General features: G+C 56.0%; 1 protein-coding gene across 1 annotated transcript in view; it reads left to right on the forward strand.

The window, feature by feature from the left end:
* Positions 1-69: 69 nt before the first annotated feature.
* LOC137308570 (arf-GAP with coiled-coil, ANK repeat and PH domain-containing protein 2-like) overlaps positions 70-16,689 on the forward strand; it is a 38,093-nt gene continuing 21,473 nt past the window's right edge. Inside the window, exons 1-9 of the mRNA XM_067977185.1 lie at positions 70-217; positions 1,323-1,380; positions 3,705-3,821; positions 5,860-5,913; positions 6,309-6,367; positions 9,587-9,770; positions 11,785-11,829; positions 13,489-13,584; positions 16,014-16,088. Coding sequence (XP_067833286.1) covers positions 171-217; positions 1,323-1,380; positions 3,705-3,821; positions 5,860-5,913; positions 6,309-6,367; positions 9,587-9,770; positions 11,785-11,829; positions 13,489-13,584; positions 16,014-16,088 — 735 coding nt within the window. The 5' untranslated portion in view covers positions 70-170. The remainder of the gene's footprint in view (positions 218-1,322; positions 1,381-3,704; positions 3,822-5,859; positions 5,914-6,308; positions 6,368-9,586; positions 9,771-11,784; positions 11,830-13,488; positions 13,585-16,013; positions 16,089-16,689) is intronic.

A 16,689-nucleotide genomic window follows, 5' to 3' on the forward strand; every position in this document is an offset into this window, starting at 1 on the left:
TCAGGGGACGTGTGATTGACGGGCAGCGGGGGTGTGGGCGGGGCTTGGTGGAACCTCTCGACGTCACAGGGGGTGGTTGTCAAGGCCCAGAGGTCAGGGGTCGAGGGGGCCAAAAAAATTGGCTCAAATTGCAGACCTTGACCCCCAGAGAGGCCGGACTCGGGGTCAAGATGTCCCTGGGGTTCGAGGAGTGCATCAAGGACTCTCCCCGATTCAGGTAAACCCGGCGGTCCCGACTTACCCCCCCGAACCGACCCCCACCCCCCGAATCCCCGAATCCCCCCCGAACCGCCCCCCCACCCCCAAATCCCCGATTACCCCCCCGAACCGCCCCCCACCCCCAAATCCCGATTACCCCCCCGAACCGCCCCCACCCCCCACCCCCCGAATCCCCGATTACCCCCCCGAACCGCCCCCCCACCCCCCGATTACCCCCCCGAACCGCCCCCCCACCCCCCGAATCCCCCCCGAACCGCCCCCCACCCCCAAATCCCCGATTACCCCCCCGAACCGCCCCCACCCCCCACCCCCCCGAATCCCCGATTACCCCCCCGAACCACCCCCCACCCCCCGAATCCCCGATTACCCCCCCGAACCACCCCCCACCCCCCGAATCCCCGATTACCCCCCCGAACCACCCCCCACCCCCCGAATCCCCGATTACCCCCCCGAACCACCCCCACCCCCCGAATCCCCGATTACCCCCCCGAACCACCCCCCCACCCCCCGAATCCCCGATTACCCCCCCGAACCGCCCCCCCACCCCCGAATCCCGATTACCCCCCCGAACCACCCCCCACCCCCGAATCCCCGATTACCCCCCCGAACCACCCCCCCACCCCCGAATCCCCGATTACCCCCCCGACCGCGAATTACCCCCCAAACCGCCCCCACCCCCCGATTACCCCCCCGAACCGCCCCCCACCCCCCGAATCCCCGATTACCCCCCCGAACCGCCCCCCACCCCCCGAATCCCCGATTACCCCCCCCCGAACCGCCCCCCCACCCCCCGAATCCCCGATTACCCCCCCGAACCGCCCCCCACCCCCCGAATCCCCGATTACCCCCCCCGAACCGCCCCCCCACCCCCCGAATCCCCAATTACCCCCCTCTCGTCCCCCCCCCCCCGATCCAACGCTCATCCCACTTGAGGGCTTGGCCGCGACGCCCCACGCAGTCGAGCAGCCCGCCGCCAGGGCTCGCCGGGACGGGGGTCCCAGGAATGCGGGCGGCAGCCCGTTCGGCAGAGGTGGAGGGGGAAAGGGCGGAGAGACACGAGCGATCGGGAGTCATCACCTGTCTGTGTACATGTTTCGTCCCAGGGCGGCACTGCATGGGAGGGAGGCCAATGTCGTCGAACTGGAAGGGAAACTGGAGAAGGTAAGTGAGAGAGAGAGAGGTGTGAATTCCACCCTCCTCAAACTATCATTCCCTCCCCGCCTTCTCCCCGTATCCCTCACTCCCACCTCCCCGCCTTCTCCCCGTATCCCTCACTCCCACCTCCCCGCCTTCTCCCCGTATCCCTCACTCCCACCTCCCCGCCTTCTCCCCGTATCCCTCACTCCCACCTCCCCGCCTTCTCCCCGTATCCCTCACTCCCACCTCCCCGTATCCCTCGCTCCCACCTCCCCGCCTTCTCCCCGTATCCCTCACTCCCACCTCCCCGCCTTCTCCCCCGTGTCCCTCGCTCCCACCTCCCCGCCTTCTCCCCGTATCCCTCGCTCCCGCCTCCCCGCCTTCTCCCCGTATCCCTCGCTCCCGCCTCCCCGCCTTCTCCCCGTATCCCTCACTCCCACCTCCCCGCCTTCTCCCCGTATCCTCACTCCCCACCTCCCCCGCCTTCTCCCGGTATCCCTCACTCCCACCTCCCCGCCTTCTCCCCGTGTCCCTCACTCCCACCTCCCCGCCTTCTCCCCGTATCCCTCACTCCCACCTCCCCGCCTTCTCCCGGTATCCCTCACTCCCACCTCCCCGCCTTCTCCCGGTATCCCTCACTCCCACCTCCCCGCCTTCTCCCCGTATCCCTCACTCCCACCTCCCCGCCTTCTCCCGGTATCCCTCACTCCCACCTCCCCGCCTTCTCCCGGTATCCCTCACTCCCACCTCCCCGCCTTCTCCCCGTATCCCTCGCTCCCGCCTCCCCGCCTTCTCCCGGTATCCCTCACTCCCACCTCCCCGCCTTCTCCCCGTATCCCTCGCTCCCACCTCCCCGCCTTCTCCCCGTGTCCCTCCCTCCCGCCTCCCCGCCTTCTCCCCGTGTCCCTCACTCCCGCCTCCCCGCCTTCTCCCCGTGTCCCTCACTCCCACCTCCCCGCCTTCTCCCCGTGTCCCTCCCTCCCGCCTCCCCGCCTTCTCCCCGTATCCCTCACTCCCACCTCCCCGCCTTCTCCCCGTATCCCTCACTCCCACCTCCCCGCCTTCTCCCCCGTATCCCTCGCTCCCACCTCCCCGCCTTCTCCCCGTATCCTTCACTCCCACCTCCCCGCCTTCTCCCCGTATCCCTCACTCCAGCCTCCCTGCCTTCTCCCCGTATCCCTCACTCCCACCTCCCCGTATCCCTCACTCCCACCTCCCCGTATCCCTCACTCCCACCTCCCCGTATCCCTCACTCCCACCTCCCCACCTTCTCCCCGTATCCCTCACTCCCACCTCCCCGTATCCCTCACTCCCACCTCCCCGTCTTCTCCCCGTATCCCTCACTCCCACCTCCCCACCTTCTCCCCGTATCCCTCACTCCCACCTCCCCGCCTTCTCCCCCGTGTCCCTCACTCCCACCTCCCCGTATCCCTCACTCCCACCTCCCCGTATCCCTCACTCCCACCTCCCCGTATCCCTCACTCCCACCTCCCCGTATCCCTCACTCCCACCTCCCCGCCTTCTCCCCGTATCCCTCACTCCCACCTCCCCACCTTCTCCCCGTATCCCTCACTCCCACCTCCCCGCCTTCTCCCCGTATCCTCACTCCCACCTCCCCGCCTTCTCCCCGTATCCCTCACTCCCACCTCCCCGTATCCCTCACTCCCACCTCCCCGCCTTCTCCCCGTATCCCTCACTCCCACCTCCCCGTATCCCTCACTCCCACCTCCCCACCTTCTCCCCGTATCCCTCACTCCCACCTCCCGCCTTCTCCCCGTATCCCTCACTCCCACCTCCCCGTATCCCTCACTCCCACCTCCCCGCCTTCTCCCCGTATCCCTCACTCCCACCTCCCCGCCTTCTCCCCGTATCCCTCACTCCCACCTCCCCGTATCCCTCACTCCCACCTCCCCGCCTTCTCCCCGTATCCCTCACTCCCACCTCCCCGCCTTCTCCCCGTATCCCTCACTCCCACCTCCCCGCCTTCTCCCCGTATCCCTCACTCCCGCCTTCTCCCTGTATCCCTCGCTCCCACCTTCTCCCCATATCCCTCACTCCCGCCTCCCCCGCCTTCTGCAGAATACACCTCAGTCCCTCCGCGACCCTCGACCCTTCCCTTGACCACCCGTCCTGCGCCCTGACCCTCGACCCTTCCCCTGACCTGCCCTGTGACCCTCGTCCCTTCCTCTGACCCCTGTGAGCCTCGTCCCTTCCTCTGACCCCTGTCCTGCCCTGTGACCCTCGTCCCTTCCTCTGACCCCCGGGTTGCCCTGTGACCCTCGTCCTTTCCTCTGACCCTATCCTCGGATATATGTCGTCACTTCTTTCTTTGTTTATTTTTCAACGAGGTGGTTAAACTGTGTGATCGAATGATTGACGCAGGCAAAACGTACAACACAGCCAGTAAAGAGTTCGTGGATGGAATTCAGGAGCTGTCACAAGGCATGAACGACGAGGGAATGACGGTGAGCTTCTTTGTTTCCAGGAATTGTGTCTCGGGGATTGGGAGCAGATCGATCCAGAGTAAAGCTCCCTCTACACTGCCCCGTCAAACACTCCCAGGGCAGGGACAGGGTTAGATACAGAGTAAAGCTCCCTCTACACTGTCCCATCAAACACTCCCAGGGGCAGGTACAGGGTTAGATACAGAGTAAAGCTCCCTCTACACCGCCCCGTCAAAACACTCCCAGGGCAGGGACAGGGTTAGATACAGAGTAAAGCTCCCTCTACACCGCCCCGTCAAACACTCCCAGGGCAGGTACAGGGTTAGATACAGAGTAAAGCTCCCTCTACACTGTCCCATCAAACACTCCCAGGGCAGGTACAGGGTTAGATACAGAGTAAAGCTCCCTCTACACTGTCCCATCAAACACTCCCAGGGCAGGTACAGGGTTAGATACAGAGTAAAGCTCCCTCTACACTGTCCCATCAAACACTCCCAGGGCAGGTACAGGGTTAGATACAGAGTAAAGCTCCCTCTACACTGTCGCATCAAACACTCCCAGGGCAGGAACAGGGTTAGATGCAGAGTAAAGCTCCCTCTACACTGTCCGGTCAAACACTCCCAGGGCAGGTACAGGGCTAGATGCAGAGTAAAGCTCCCTCTACACTGTCCCATCAAACACTCCCAGGGCAGGTACAGGGTTAGATACAGAGTAAAGCTCCCTCTACACTGTCCCGTCAAACACTCCCAGGGCAGGTACAGGGTTAGATACAGAGTAAAGCTCCCTCTACACTGTCCCGTCAAACACTCCCAGGGCAGGTACAGGGTTAGATACAGAGTAAAGCTCCCTCTACACTGTCCCGTCAAACACTCCCAGGGCAGGTACAGGGTTAGATACAGAGTAAAGCTCCCTCTACACTGTCCCGTCAAACACTCCCAGGGCAGGTACAGGGTTAGATACAGAGTAAAGCTCCCTCAACACTGTCCCGTCAAACACTCCCAGGGCAGGTACAGGGCTAGATGCAGAGTAAAGCTCCCTCTACACTGTCCCATCAAACACTCCCAGGGCAGGTACAGGGTTAGATACAGAGTAAAGCTCCCTCTACACTGTCCCATCAAACACTCCCAGGGCAGGTACAGGGTTAGATACAGAGTAAAGCTCCCTCTACACTGTCCCATCAAACACTCCCAGGGCAGGTACAGGGTTAGATACAGAGTAAAGCTCCCTCTACACTGTCCCATCAAACACTCCCAGGGCAGGTACAGGGTTAGATACAGAGTAAAGCTCCCTCTACACTCTCCCATCAAACACTCCCAGGGCAGGTACAGGGTTAGATACAGAGTAAAGCTCCCTCTACACTGTCCCGTCAAACACTCCCAGGGCAGGTACAGGGTTAGATACAGAGTAAAGCTCCCTCTGCACTGTCCCATCAAACACTCCCAGGGCAGGTACAGGGTTAGATACAGAGTAAAGCTCCCTCTACACTGTCCCGTCAAACACTCCCAGGGCAGGTACAGGGTTAGATACAGAGTAAAGCTCCCTCTACACTGTCCCGTCAAACACTCCCAGGGCAGGTACAGGGTTAGATACAGAGTAAAGCTCCCTCTACACTCTCCCATCAAACACTCCCAGGGCAGGTACAGGGTTAGATACAGAGTAAAGCTCCCTCTACACTGTCCCGTCAAACACTCCCAGGGCAGGTACAGGGTTAGATACAGAGTAAAGCTCCCTCTACACTGTCCCATCAAACACTCCCAGGGCAGGTACAGGGTTAGATACAGAGTAAAGCTCCCTCTACACTCTCCCATCAAACACTCCCAGGGCAGGTACAGGGTTAGATACAGAGTAAAGCTCCCTCTACACTGTCCCGTCAAACACTCCCAGGGCAGGTACAGGGTTAGATACAGAGTAAAGCTCCCTCTACACTGTCCCATCAAACACTCCCAGGGCAGGTACAGGGTTAGATACAGAGTAAAGCTCCCTCTACACTGTCCCATCAAACACTCGCGTGCGAGGAACCTCAAACAAACATCCCACAAACCCTGTGTTTTCTTTCCAGAACTTTCTGAAGCAGTCCGCCGCAGGCCTGGAGGACGTGATCGCGTATCACACGGTGAGCCGGCCATTCAAACCTCTCTCTCTCTCTCTCTCTCTCTCTCTCCGCCTTCTCCACTCCTTTTCCCCCCCGTCTGCGACCACCACTCCTGGCTCTAATTTTTCGGGCCGACGTCCCCCTCGTCCCAGACACCCCACCCAGCTGAAATTGTCCCTCCCGATCTCCCCGCTATCAGGTCCCCCTCAATAACCTGAAAACATCCATCAAATCACCCCTCAATCGTCTAAATTCCCTCGTTTGGAGAACCTCTACTCGTAATTTAAATCCTCGGACTCCAGGTCGCATTCGAGTCGATCTGCACTGCCCTCCCTCCGAAGGCAATATCTCCTTCCGAAAGTGCGGTGCTCAGAACTGAACGCAGTGTATGTGTCCCCCTCTGTCTCTCAATTTAGATGCTATTCGACCAGGCGGAGAGATCAGTTAAAGTCGAGCTGCAAAGTGTCGTCACGCAGTGAGTAAAGTCGCAGTGGGGAGCTTTACTCTGTATCTAACCCTGTACCTGCCCTGGGAGTGTTTGACGGGACAGTGTAGAGGGAGCTTTACTCTGTATCTAACCCTGTACCTGTCCCTGGGAGTGTTTGATGGGACAGTGTAGAGGGAGCTTTACTCTGCATCTAACCCTGTACCTGCCCTGGGAGTGTTTGATGGGACAGTGTAGAGGGAGCTTTACTCTGTATCTAACCCTGTACCTGCCCTGGGAGTGTTTGATGGGACGGTGTAGAGGGAGCTTTACTCTGTATCTAACCCTGTACCTGCCCTGGGAGTGTTTGACGGGACAGTGTAGACGGAGCTTTACTCTGTATCTAACCCTGTACCTGCCCTGGGAGTGTTTGACGGGACAGTGCAGAGGGAGCTTTACTCTGTATCTCACCCTGTACCTGCCCTGGGAGTGTTTGACAGGACAGTGTAGAGGGAGCTTTACTCTGTATCTAACCCTGTACCTGCCCTGGGAGTGTTTGACGGGACAGTGTAGAGGGAGCTTTACTCTGTATCTAACCCTGTACCTGCCCTGGGAGTGTTTGACGGGACAGTGTAGAGGGAGCTTTACTCTGTATCTAACCCTGTACCTGCCCTGGGAGTGTTTGACGGGACAGTGTAGAGGGAGCTTTACTCTGTATCTAACCCTGTACCTGCCCTGGGAGTGTTTGACGGGACAGTGTAGAGGGAGCTTTACTCTGTATCTAACCCTGTACCTGCCCTGGGAGTGTTTGACGGAACAGTGTAGAGGGAGCTTTACTCTGCATCTAACCCTGTACCTGCCCTGGGAGTGTTTGACGGGACAGTGCAGAGGGAGCTTTACTCTGTATCTAACCCTGTACCTGCCCTGGGAGTGTTTGACGGGACAGTGTAGAGGGAGCTTTACTCTGTATCTAACCCTGTACCTGCCCTGGGAGTGTTTGACGGGACAGTGTAGAGGGAGCTTTACTCTGTATCTAACCCTGTACCTGCCCTGGGAGTGTTTGACAGGACAGTGTAGAGGGAGCTTTACTCTGTATCTAACCCTGTACCTGCCCTGGGAGTGTTTGATGGGACAGTGTAGAAGGAGCTTTACTCTGCATCTAACCCTGTACCTGCCCCTGGGAGTGTTTGATGGGACAGTGTAGAGGGAGCTTTACTCTGTATCTAACCCTGTACCTGCCCTGGGAGTGTTTGATGGGACAGTGTAGAGGGAGCTTTACTCTGTATCTAACCCTGTACCTGCCCTGGGAGTGTTTGATGGGACAGTGTAGAGGGAGCTTTACTCTGTATCTAACCCTGTACCTGCCCTGGGAGTGTTTGATGGGACAGTGTAGAGGGAGCTTTACTCTGTATCTAACCCTGTACCTGACCCTGGGAGTGTTTGACGGGACAGTGCAGAGGGAGCTTTACTCTGTATCTAACCCTGCACCTGCCCTGGGAGTGTTTGATGGGACAGTGTAGAGGGAGCTTTACTCTGTATCTAACCCTGCACCTGCCCTGGGAGTGTTTGATGGGACAGTGTGGAGGGAGCTTTACTCTGTATCTAACCCTGTACCTGCCCTGGGAGTGTTTGATGGGACAGTGTGGAGGGAGCTTTACTCTGCATCTAACCCTGTACCTGACCCTGGGAGTGTTTGATGGGACGGTGTAGAGGGAGCTTTACTCTGTATCTAACCCTGTACCTGCCCTGGGAGTGTTTGATGGGACAGTGTAGAGGGAGCTTTACTCTGTATCTAACCCTGTACCTGACCCTGGGAGTGTTTGATGGGACGGTGTAGAGGGAGCTTTACTCTGTATCAAACCCTGTACCTGCCCTGGGAGTGTTTGATGGGACAGTGTAGAGGGAGCTTTACTCTGTATCTAACCCTGTACCTGACCCTGGGAGTGTTTGATGGGACAGTGTAGAGGGAGCTTTACTCTGTATCTCACCCTGTACCTGCCCTGGGAGTGTTTGATGGGACAGTGTAGAGGGAGCTTTACTCTGTATCTAACCCTGTACCTGACCCTGGGAGTGTTTGATGGGACGGTGTAGAGGGAGCTTTACTCTGTATCTAACCCTGTACCTGCCCTGGGAGTGTTTGATGGGACAGTGCAGAGGGAGCTTTACTCTGTATCTAACCCTGTACCTGACCCTGGGAGTGTTTGACGGGACAGTGTAGAGGGAGCTTTACTCTGTATCTAACCCTGTACCTGCCCTGGGAGTGTTTGATGGGACAGTGTAGAGGGAGCTTTACTCTGTATCTAACCCTGTACCTGCCCTGGGAGTGTTTGACAGGACAGTGTAGAGGGAGCTTTACTCTGTATCTAACCCTGTACCTGCCCTGGGAGTGTTTGATGGGACAGTGTAGAGGGAGCTTTACTCTGCATCTAACCCTGTACCTGCCCTGGGAGTGTTTGATGGGACAGTGTAGAAGGAGCTTTACTCTGCATCTAACCCTGTACCTGCCCCTGGGAGTGTTTGATGGGACAGTGTAGAGGGAGCTTTACTCTGTATCTAACCCTGTACCTGCCCTGGGAGTGTTTGATGGGACAGTGTAGAGGGAGCTTTACTCTGTATCTAACCCTGTACCTGACCCTGGGAGTGTTTGATGGGACGGTGTAGAGGGAGCTTTACTCTGTATCTAACCCTGTACCTGCCCTGGGAGTGTTTGATGGGACAGTGCAGAGGGAGCTTTACTCTGTATCTAACCCTGTACCTGACCCTGGGAGTGTTTGACGGGACAGTGTAGAGGGAGCTTTACTCTGTATCTAACCCTGTACCTGCCCTGGGAGTGTTTGACGGGACAGTGTAGAGGGAGCTTTACTCTGTATCTAACCCTGTACCTGCCCTGGGAGTGTTTGACGGGACAGTGTGGAGGGAGCTTCACTCTGTATCTAACCCTGTACCTGACCCTGGGAGTGTTTGATGGGACGGTGTAGAGGGAGCTTTACTCTGTATCTAACCCTGTACCTGCCCTGGGAGTGTTTGATGGGACAGTGTAGAGGGAGCTTTACTCTGTATCTAACCCTGTACCTGACCCTGGGAGTGTTTGACGGGACAGTGTGGAGGGAGCTTTACTCTGTATCTAACCCTGTACCTGCCCTGGGAGTGTTTGATGGGACAGTGCAGAGGGAGCTTCACTCTGTATCTAACCCTGTACCTGCCCCTGGGAGTGTTTGACGGGACAGTGTAGAGGGAGCTTCACTCTGTATCTAACCCAATGCTCTCCAGGGATATCCGGAGACTGCGTGATATGAAGAGGGACTTTGAGCGAATTAGCGATGACCTGGTATTGGCGCTTTTAAAGAATGGTCAGGTTTCGCGTCACCGAGCTGCGGAGGCCGAGGAGAGCAGTCACATCCTCCTCGCGACGCACAAATGCTACCGACACCTCGCACTCGACTACATCCTGCAGGTAACAGGGGCCCTGTGGTGGGGGGTATATCAGAGTGTTACAGTGAGGGGTGTGGGATATATCAGTGTTACAGTGAGGGGTGTGGGGTATATCAGAGTGTTACAGTGAGGGGTGTGGGATATATCAGAGTGTTAAAGTGAGGGGTGTGGGATATATCAGAGTGTTACAGTGAGGGGTGTGGGGTATATCAGAGTGTTACAGTGAGGGGTGTGGGATATATCAGAGTGTCACAGTGAGGGGTGTGGGATATATCAGAGTGTTACAGTGAGGGGTGTGGGGTATATCAGAGTGTTACAGTGAGGGGTGTGGGGTATATCAGAGTGTTACAGTGAGGGGTGTGGGATATATCAGTGTTACAGTGAGGGGTGTGGGATATATCAGAGTGTTACAGCGAGGGGGTGCGGGATATATCAGAGTGTTACAGTGAGGGGTGTGGGATATATCAGAGTGTTACAGTGAGGGGTGTGGGATATATCAGAGTGTTACAGTGAGGGGTGTGGGATATATCAGAGTGTTACAGTGAGGGGTGTGGGATATATCAGAGTGTTACAGCGAGGGGGTGCGGGATATATCAGAGTGTTACAGTGAGGGGTGTGGGATATATCAGAGTGTTACAGTGAGGGGTGTGGGATATATCAGAGTGTTACAGTGAGGGGTGTGGGATATATCAGAGTGTTACAGTGAGGGGTGTGGGATATATCAGAGTGTTACAGCGAGGGGGTGCGGGATATATCAGAGTGTTACAGTGAGGGGTGTGGGATATATCAGAGTGTTACAGTGAGGGGTGTGGGATATATCAGAGTGTTACAGTGAGGGGTGTGGGGTATATCAGAGTGTTACAGTGAGGGGTGTGGGATATATCAGAGTGTTACAGTGAGGGGTGTGGGATATATCAGAGTGTTACAGTGAGGGGTGTGGGGTATATCAGAGTGTTACAGTGAGGGGTGCGGGATATATCAGAGTGTTACAGTGAGGGGTGTGGGATATATCAGTGTTACAGTGAGGGGTGTGGGATATATCAGAGTGTTACAGTGAGGGGTGTGGGATATATCAGAGTGTTACAGTGAGGGGTGTGGGATATATCAGAGTGTTACAGTGAGGGGTGTGGGATATATCAGAGTGTTACAGTGAGGGGTGTGGGATATATCAGAGTGTTACAGTGAGGGGTGTGGGATATATCAGAGTGTTACAGTGAGGGGTGTGGGATATATCAGAGTGTTACAGTGAGGGGTGTGGGATATATCAGAGTGTTACAGTGAGGGGTGTGGGATATATCAGAGTGTTACAGTGAGGGGTGTGGGATATATCAGAGTGTTACAGTGAGGGGTGTGGGATATATCAGAGTGTTACAGTGAGGGGTGTGGGATATATCAGAGTGTTACAGTGAGGGGTGTGGGGTATATCAGAGTGTTACAGTGAGGGGTGTGGGATATATCAGAGTGTTACAGTGAGGGGTGTGGGATATATCAGAGTGTTACAGTGAGGGGTGTGGGGTATATCAGAGTGTTACAGTGAGGGGTGCGGGATATATCAGAGTGTTACAGTGAGGGGTGTGGGATATATCAGTGTTACAGTGAGGGGTGTGGGATATATCAGAGTGTTACAGTGAGGGGTGTGGGATATATCAGAGTGTTACAGTGAGGGGTGTGGGATATATCAGAGTGTTACAGTGAGGGGTGTGGGATATATCAGAGTGTTACAGTGAGGGGTGTGGGATATATCAGAGTGTTACAGTGAGGGGTGTGGGATATATCAGAGTGTTACAGTGAGGGGTGTGGGATATATCAGAGTGTTACAGTGAGGGGTGTGGGATATATCAGAGTGTTACAGTGAGGGGTGTGGGATATATCAGAGTGTTACAGTGAGGGGTGTGGGATATATCAGAGTGTTACAGTGAGGGGTGTGGGATATATCAGAGTGTTACAGTTCAGTCTGGTCGGAACTGAATCTTTGATGTTCACCCTCAAATCTCTCTTACCTCGGTTTGACACTCCCCGAATGTTATTTCTTTCAGATGAACGCTTTCGAAATGGGGCAGAAGTTCAAAATCGTAAACACGGTGAGGGAGTTACTGTTTTAAAGGAAGATCTCCCATCTCTCCCGCCCCTCTCACCACCTCAGGACGTCCCAAAGCTTCACGGCCAATGAAGGACTTTTTTTTGAAGTGCGGTCCCTGTTGTAATGTGGGGAACGAGGCAGACAATTTACGCACAGCAAGATCCCACAAACAGCGATGTGATAACTGACCCAGATCATCTGTTTTTTTTTAGTGATGTTGGTCGAGGGATAAATATCGGGGCCCAGGACCCCCGGGGAGAACTCCCCCCTCCCTGCTCTTCTTCCAATAGCGGGCCGTGGGATCTTTTACACCCGCCCGAGAGGGGCAGACGGGGCCCTCGGTTTAACGTCTCATCCCGAAAGACGGCACCTCCGACAGTGCGGGGCTCCCTCGGTACCGACCCTCCGACAGTGCGACGCTGCCTCGGTACCGACCCTCCGACAGTGCGGCGCTCCCTCGGTACCGACCCTCCGACAGTGCGGCGCTCCCTCGGTACCGACCCTCCGACAGTGCGGCGCTCCCTCAGTACCGACCCTCCCACAGTGTGGCGCTCCCTCAGTACCAACCCTCCGACAGTGCGGCGCTCCCTCAGTACTGACCCTCCGAATGGGAAGGGGTTTGGTCCATTGGGATTGTGTGCAGTGGGAGTGAATGGGAAGGGGTTTGGTCCATTGGGATTGTGTACAGTGGGAGTGAACGGGAAGGGGTTTGGTCCATTGGGATTGTGTACAGCGGGAGTGAATGGGAAGGGGTTTGGTCCATTGGGATTGTGTACAGCGGGAGTGAATGGGAAGGGGTTTGATCCATTGGGATTGTGTACAGTGGGAGTGAATGGGAAGGGGTTCGGTCCATTGGGATTGTGTACGGTGGGAGTGAATGGGAAGGGGTTTGGTCCATTGGGATTGTGTACAGCGGGAGTGAATGGGAAGGGGTTCGGTCCATTGGGATTGTGTACAGCGGGAGTGAATGGGAAGGGGTTCGGTCCATTGGGATTGTGTGCAGCGGGAGTGAACGGGAAGGGGTTTGGTCCATTGGGATTGTGTACAGTGGGAGTGAACGGGAAGGGGTTTGGTCCATTGGGATTGTGTACAGTGGGAGTGAATGGGAAGGGGTTTGGTCCATTGGGATTGTGTACAGTGGGAGTGAATGGGAAGGGGTTTGATCCATTGGGATTGTGTACAGTGGGAGTGAATGGGAAGGGGTTCGGTCCATTGGGATTGTGTACGGTGGGAGTGAATGGGAAGGGGTTTGGTCCATTGGGATTGTGTACAGCGGGAGTGAATGGGAAGGGGTTCGGTCCATTGGGATTGTGTACAGCGGGAGTGAATGGGAAGGGGTTCGGTCCATTGGGATTGTGTGCAGCGGGAGTGAACGGGAAGGGGTTTGGTCCATTGGGATTGTGTACAGTGGGAGTGAACGGGAAGGGGTTTGGTCCATTGGGATTGTGTACAGTGGGAGTGAACGGGAAGGGGTTTGGTCCATTGGGATTGTGTACAGTGGGAGTGAACGGGAAGGGGTTTGGTCCATTGGGATTGTGTACAGCGGGAGTGAACGGGAAGGGGTTTGGTCGGTTCGGATTGGGATGGCGGCCTGGGTTATCGATCTGGAAGTTGCTTACCTCCTGCTCGTCTTCTCTCTCCCCCCCCCACTACGTTGAAGGTTCTTTCGTACCTACGTGCCGAGCGCACCTTTTTCCACCAGGGCTCCGATCGCCTCGAGGACCTGGATCCGCTCATGGAGAACATGTCCTCACGGGTAAGTGGTCACGGTGACTTGGACGGGCCTCAGGAGGGACTTTCTGCAAACCCCTTCTCCTGACCGGGGTAGGCGGGCGAGATGGCGTCCAGGCCCCTCAGCTCCTCCCTCCCTTCCTCCCCTGATCACAGCGCTTTGCGCGAGGGAAGGGTGGGAACAGGAGGAGGCCCATTCAGCCCCTCGGACCTGCTGCACAGGAACTGGAGGAGGCCATTCAGCCCCTCGAGCCTGTTCCGCCGTTCAGTTGGATCATGGCTGACCTGTATCTCAATCCCATCGACCCGTCTTGGTTCCATATCCCTTGGTACCTCACAGAAATGTGTCGATCTCAATCTTGACGTTTCCAACTGACCCCTGGCCCCCCCCCCAGCCTTTCGGAGCAGAGATTTCCAAATTCCCGCTCCCCTTTGTGTGAAGAAACGCTTCCTGATATCACCATGAACGGCCTGGACCTCATTTTAAGGTTCTGCCCCCCTCCACCACCGCTCCTCGTTCTGGGCTCCCCACGCCCACCCCACCAGAGGGAATAGTTTCTCTCGATCGACCCTTTGATGATCTTAAACCCCTCGATTAGATCACCCCTTAATCTTCTACACTCGAGGGAACACAAGCCGAGCCTCTGCAACCTGGCCTCATAACTTAACCGTTTTCGCCCCGCTGTCATTCTGGTGAACCTGCGTTGCCCTCCCTCCGAGGCCAGTCTTTCCTTCCTGAGGTGCGGTGCCCAGAACTGAACGCAGGACCTCCAGATGGGGTCTGAGCCGAGCTCGGTATGACTGAAGCACTACCTCAACCCCATTTGGACCCCAGCCCCCTTGAGATGAAGGCCAATATTAACTGGAACAATTCAACGGGAGTGAATGGGAAGGGGTTTGGGTCCATTGGGATTGTGTACAGTGGGAGTGAATGGGAAGGGGTTTGGTCCATTGGGATTGTGTACAGTAGCAGTGAATGGGAAGGGGTTTGGTCCATTGGGATTGTGTACAGTAGCAGTGAATGGGAAGGGGTTTGGTCCATTGGGATTGTGTACAGTAGCAGTGAATGGGAAGGGGTTTGGTCCATTGGGATTGTGTACAGTAGCAGTGAATGGGAAGGGGTTTGATCCATTGGGATTGTGTACAGTAGCAGTGAATGGGAAGGGGTTTGGTCCATTGGGATTGTGTACAGTGGGAGTGAACGGGAAGGGGTTTGGTCCATTGGGATTGTGTACAGTAGCAGTGAATGGGAAGGGGTTTGGTCCATTGGGATTGTGTACAGTAGCAGTGAATGGGAAGGGGTTTGGTCCATTGGGATTGTGTACAGCGGGAGTGAATGGGAAGGGGTTTGGTCCATTGGGATTGTGTACAGTAGCAGTGAATGGGAAGGGGTTTGGTCCATTGGGATTGTGTACAGTAGCAGTGAATGGGAAGGGGTTTGATCCATTGGGATTGTGTACAGTAGCAGTGAATGGGAAGGGGTTTGGTCCATTGGGATTGTGTACAGTGGGAGTGAACGGGAAGGGGTTTGGTCCATTGGGATTGTGTACAGTAGCAGTGAATGGGAAGGGGTTTGGTCCATTGGGATTGTGTACAGTAGCAGTGAATGGGAAGGGGTTTGATCCATTGGGATTGTGTACAGTGGGAGTGAACGGGAAGGGGTTTGGTCCATTGGGATTGTGTACAGCGGGAGTGAATGGGAAGGGGTTTGGTCCATTGGGATTGTGTACAGTAGCAGTGAATGGGAAGGGGTTTGGTCCATTGGGATTGTGTACAGTAGCAGTGAATGGGAAGGGGTTTGATCCATTGGGATTGTGTACAGTAGCAGTGAATGGGAAGGGGTTTGGTCCATTGGGATTGTGTTCAGTGGGAGTGAACGGGAAGGGGTTTGGTCCATTGGGATTGTGTACAGTAGCAGTGAATGGGAAGGGGTTTGGTCCATTGGGATTGTGTACAGGGGAGTGAATGGGAAGGGGTTTGGTCCATTGGGATTGTGTACAGGGGAGTGAATGGGAAGGGGTTCGATCCATTGGGATTGTGTACAGTAGCAGTGAATGGGAAGGGGTTTGGTCCATTGGGATTGTGTACAGTGGGAGTGAATGGGAAGGGGTTTGGTCCATTGGGATTGTGTACAGTGGGAGTGAATGGGAAGGGGTTTGGTCCATTGGGATTGTGTACAGTGGGAGTGAATGGGAAGGGGTTTGGTCCATTGGGATTGTGTACAGTGGGAGTGAATGGGAAGGGGTTTGGTCCATTGGGATTGTGGACAGTGGGAGTGATCGGGATCAGTTTGGATTCTGTACAATAAACGGGCCTCTCAATCACCCTTCACCTTGCCTGTCGCACGTTGACATGAAGTAAATGGGAAAAGGCCTCAATATGCTGGGATCCTGCACTGAGGGAGCCATTGAAAACTAACGGTGAACCTTTAATTAATTCTCCCCTCCCTCTCAGCTCGACCAAATCGCCATCGAGTCCGTGGCCCAACAGAAGGAGATGGAGCAGAAACACATGTCAGCTCAACAACAGGTGAATTGAGTCACAATCCTGCACCTACTCCGCTGGATCGAGAGCCTTCTGCCTCCGGGCTCGCCCAGCCCCTGACTTTTGTGTCCTCCTTTGAAGACCACGTGCGTGAATTCACTCCGCCGCCCCCCGCCGAGGCCCACACAGAGCAGGATAGGAACATAGGGACAGGAGGAGGCCCCGTGTTACCGTAGGAACAGGAGTAGGCCCCGTTCAGGCCCCCTGTTACCGTAGGAACAGGAGTAGGCCCCGTTCAGGCCCCGTGTTACCGTAGGAACAGGAGTAGGCCCCGTTCAGGCCCCCTGTTACCGTAGGAACAGGAGTAGGCCCCGTTCAGGCCCCGTGTTACCATAGGAACGGGAGTAGGCCCCGTTCAGGCCCTCTGTTACCATAGGGACAGGAGTAGGCCCCGTTCAGGCCCCCTGTTACCGTAGGAACAGGAGTAGGCCCCGTTCAGGCCCCCTGTTACCGTAGGAACAGGAGTAGGCCCCGTTCAGGCCCCCTGTTACCGTAGGAACAGGAGTAGGCCCAGTTCAGGCCCCCTGTTACCGTAGGAACAGGAGTAGGCCCAGTTCAGGCCCTCTGTTACCGTAGGAACAGGAGT

This window comes from Heptranchias perlo, unplaced genomic scaffold (assembly GCF_035084215.1).
Source record: "Heptranchias perlo isolate sHepPer1 unplaced genomic scaffold, sHepPer1.hap1 HAP1_SCAFFOLD_1333, whole genome shotgun sequence".
Classification (NCBI taxonomy): Eukaryota; Metazoa; Chordata; class Chondrichthyes; order Hexanchiformes; family Hexanchidae; genus Heptranchias; species Heptranchias perlo.